Consider the following 4,148-nt stretch of genomic DNA (forward strand, 5'->3'; position numbering starts at 1 on the left):
GCAGTATCAGATTATGAGTAAACCAGACTCGCAGCCATGTTCTTAAAGGTACAAGGAGCGGCCTACAATCAATAAGAACAGACACAGTCCCTGCATAATCACATCAGTACCAATTCAAACCAAAAATAAACAGTCCACACACAAAAACCAAAACCATACAATTCAACATACATTCCATTATAAAATTACCTACTGCATCCAATTCAAAACCATTTCATACAAATCCATAAATCAAAAAGGCATACCGATAATTCACACTAGCCGCCCGACTTGTACAAAGCCATTCACGTTGTGATTCTACAAGAATGTCCTAACTCAGCGCATGAAAAAAGCAATACACACATCCAGTTCAAAATCCAAACAGCTCCCACACTACATTCAAATTACTTCACTGTTAATAAAGCCAGTCCCTGCATCATTAACAAAGAAAAAACCATAAGCTATCCTAAAGCCTATTCTTTACTCAAATCTTCAAAAACAAAAGGATGTATCTCACACTTCTTTAAGCTACCGATTCCCAAAACAATAAACCGCAGCATTCGATTCGTCGTGCTATGCCAATCTGAATCAACATACAACCCTGCATCAGAAAACAAATCAGTTAGTGTACAAGCTGGATCCTCCATGAGAAAAGACTCAAGCTGCCCCAAACACAGTTCAACGCCACGTGATAAACCGAAGTCAGAACTGTTACCTTTAGCATACAACAATACAACATTCAGAGTATCAATTACCACCACAGTACAGGGTATATGTGTATCTCGTTCCATTTCAAAGGGCACCATCGACATATAGTCAGTGCAAAAGAAAAACAATGCAGCGGAACCAAGGCATACAAGTTCATACAAAGAAAAATAGGTGCAGTGCAGTTCAGACCCAAGTCAGTTACCAATTACTAACATTCAGCCAACAACTTCCTACCTCCTATAACTAACAAAACAGAAAACAACCTAACTAACTTTCATTTCCCAATGTAGCTAACAGTTATCAAACAAAAATAACAGAATTCCTAACTGTCCAAACAGATCTGTAACCAACTCCCGACCAGCATAACAGAATTGTAACCGATTTTTCTAAGTCTCTCATAACAGCTACTAACAGAATTATTGAGGAGTATAACAGAAAAACAAAGTGAGCTAACCTCTATATAATCTTCCCCTTGACCTTCATTTCACTCGCTCGATTCACTCTTCTTCACTTCTTCACTTCTTCACAGCTTCAATCTTCACCTTCTTCACCATCTCATAACCTCTTCAATTCAATCATCAAAAATTCTTCAAAAAAAAAGCAGACAGAAAACTCTTCAATCTTGCTCTCTATCATCGATCATTCTGCAACCTTGAGCCTTCACCTCAGAAAATTCATCAATCTTCAACCGAACTTCATTCATCCACCACCATCTTCATCTCTCATTATCTTCACAATCTCAGAATCACCATCTTCTGCTCATCAATCTCCATCGCATAACCTTCATCTTCATCACCGGAACATTCATCACCAAACCTGCAAAACAGAAAAGAAAAGGCGCAATTCAATCTTCTCCACATACGTGAATTTACATCTACAACAACAATCCACAAATCATCATCTTCATTACCTGCAACCGCTGATTCTGCAGGATCCTTGACGACAAAGAAACGATAATCAAAAGAAAGCAAGAAGCATCGGAATTCTGAGAAACCGCTTTGTGTTCATCATCATCGCATCAAGCAACGCTGCGTCTTCAAGAACTTTACAACAGCATCACGTTCATCATCAACTTCCAATAAGCTTTAACCTGTAAACAAGGTACCGACACCATCGTTGCACCGACCTCGACCACAACAACGCCAGAAACGCATCGGAGGTGAGAGAGGATCTGAGGGACGAGCAGAGATTGAACGAGAGAAATGCGTTGAGAGGTGAGGTGTGGTTACGGAGGCACTGAGAGGTCTTCGTCACGGAAGAGAATTTGAACCTCCGACGCCGCCGCTGAGTTCACCGTGAAAGTGAAGGAGACTCGTTCAAAGAAGATCAATCGTCACATTGTTGGTAACCCTAAAATCCTAATTCATTTCCCTTTTGAATAAAATTGGTTTTCATGATACAATTAATTAGCCTAAAGTTTGATTATCTAATTAACATAAAGTTTCTGTTAGTGTAAGGTTTAATATAAAGTCTAATCTAGAACCTGAACATTAATTGAGTCATTAACAGTAAATCCATGGATAAAAATCTGAATAAAATTGAACAACAAAAACAAGCTGTTTGGGCCTGTAACGAAACTGCTAATTACACCACCCCTTGGCCGATGACATCTTTTTGCTGGACAAAACTGATAAAAAAACTCTGTTGGGCCAACACCCTGGGCCCAACGCCTCTGCTATATGCATCACTGAATTCAACTTGCACCCCCCTGACTCCATTTAATTGATAGTTTTTTTAGGTTTTTACTTAGTTTTTTTGCTACTTCTTTTAGGTAATAAAATGACATAAAAACTTCACAATAAAGATACTAGTTTAGGCTTATTAAAATTTAGGTTTTAGGCTAGTACTAATTTTGACATTTAATTTCCTTCATAAAAAACCCATAAAAAATAAGTAGTTTTTAGTTTTAATTCAAAGTGGTGTAAACATGATAAAAATCTCTTGACTTTTGTTAGACTTTTAGGTAATTGTTGACATAAAAAGCTTATAAAAAATAGTAGTATTTTTTAGTTTCATTTTTGTACTAATACTTGAATTGCTTCTCTTATGCTTTTTTATCATTTTCATGCTATTTTTGTGTAATTGTCATGTGATTTTTGTTACTTGTTTTTGGCCATATTTTCGGCCTACCTTGTTAATACCATTAGTATGTTAACAATAGGAGTTAGAACAACTTAGATTAGAATTTAGGATTAGTTCCCTCTTGCATTCTTTTTCCTTTTCAACTCTTTAAAACATTAATAAACGGAAGATGCGAATCACATTAAGCAAGTGATAGAGAAATGAGTGGGATTCATTCCCTAATCTATTTCTCGATCACTTAGTGGCATAGAAACGAGTGGGATTCATTCCCTAATCTGTTTCTCGGTCGCTACTTAATGGGAGAGAAATGAGTGGGATTCATTCCCTGATCTGTTTCTCAAACATTAATTAATGGGAGAGAAACGAGTGAGATTCATTCTCTAATCTGTTTCTCAAACATTACATAATGGGATGGAAGCGAGTGGGATTCATTCCCTAATCTGCTTCTCGATCATTATACATTTTATGTGATTCGACTCGCAAACAAATTCCCTTAAAAAATACACAACCAAAAACACTTCAAAACACATAACAATGGTTCAGACTAAAGCAAAGTAGAGAAAGTGGTGAGTGGCCCGGTATTGGGAACTGTTCATCACTCATCTACGCTAAAAGACACAAACCAATCATTTCTTTTTCTTTTGCCTCGTTGGCACCTAAGGGCAATGTCATTTCCGTTCGTACGCATCGTAGGCGATCCCTTATGCAAGAACGTGAACGTTGACTCCGCCCAATTAAAAAACACAAAAACAAACAGAAAATCGTGAGCCGAGCTACGGTAACTCTGATTCCTGAAAAGGATACGTAGGCAGCGGGGTAGGGCCCGTGCGAGTACAATTCTTTATTTTCCCTACATTCTGCATTCATTTCGCATTTAGACATAGACATAGTATGCACCCTTTAGATAGAAACAAACATAGGTGGATACCATCGAGTACGATGGGCGCGAGGGGTGCTAGTACCTTCCCCTTGCGTAACCGACTCCCGTACCTTGATTCTCTGGTCGCAAGACCCTGTTCCTTCCTTTGCTAGGTTTTCTGATATTCCTTTCCCTTTTGGGATAAATATATTGGTGGCGACTCTGTTCATTTTTCGCGAGCGTGCGACAATTTTCCCTTTCAAATTTGTCCAACTTTGACAAGGCATATCTCCCTCAATTTTTGAGGTATGGAAGAGTTGTATGACTTTTTAGAAACCTTGAAGAGTCCTTTAACCAGTGTTTTTGGTCTCATGTTAAAATAGTTTTCCATGCTCCTTGTGTGTTTTTTTGAAAAAGATGACTTTTTGTTGACTTTTGAAAAGGACCTATAATGTTTTGCTCCATATCTCTCAAATGAAGCATTTTTAGACTTGGCTTGAGACACAAAATTGTAGATAAT

The 4,148-nt window shown here is 37.9% G+C and overlaps 1 protein-coding gene across 1 annotated transcript; it reads right to left on the reverse strand.

Moving 5' to 3' along the window:
- Window positions 1-218: 218 nt before the first annotated feature.
- On the reverse strand, window positions 219-893 carry LOC131613176 (uncharacterized). The gene is made up of 2 exons (XM_058884869.1): window positions 497-893; window positions 219-410 (listed from the first exon to the last, which is right to left on the reverse strand). Exons 1-2 carry the CDS (start codon window positions 789-791, stop codon window positions 379-381), a joined length of 327 nt encoding a protein of 108 aa, XP_058740852.1. The 5' UTR covers window positions 792-893; the 3' UTR covers window positions 219-378.
- Window positions 894-4,148: the final 3,255 nt, after the last annotated feature.

The sequence above is a fragment of the Vicia villosa genome, linkage group LG1, assembly GCF_029867415.1.
Source record: "Vicia villosa cultivar HV-30 ecotype Madison, WI linkage group LG1, Vvil1.0, whole genome shotgun sequence".
Classification (NCBI taxonomy): Eukaryota; Viridiplantae; Streptophyta; class Magnoliopsida; order Fabales; family Fabaceae; genus Vicia; species Vicia villosa.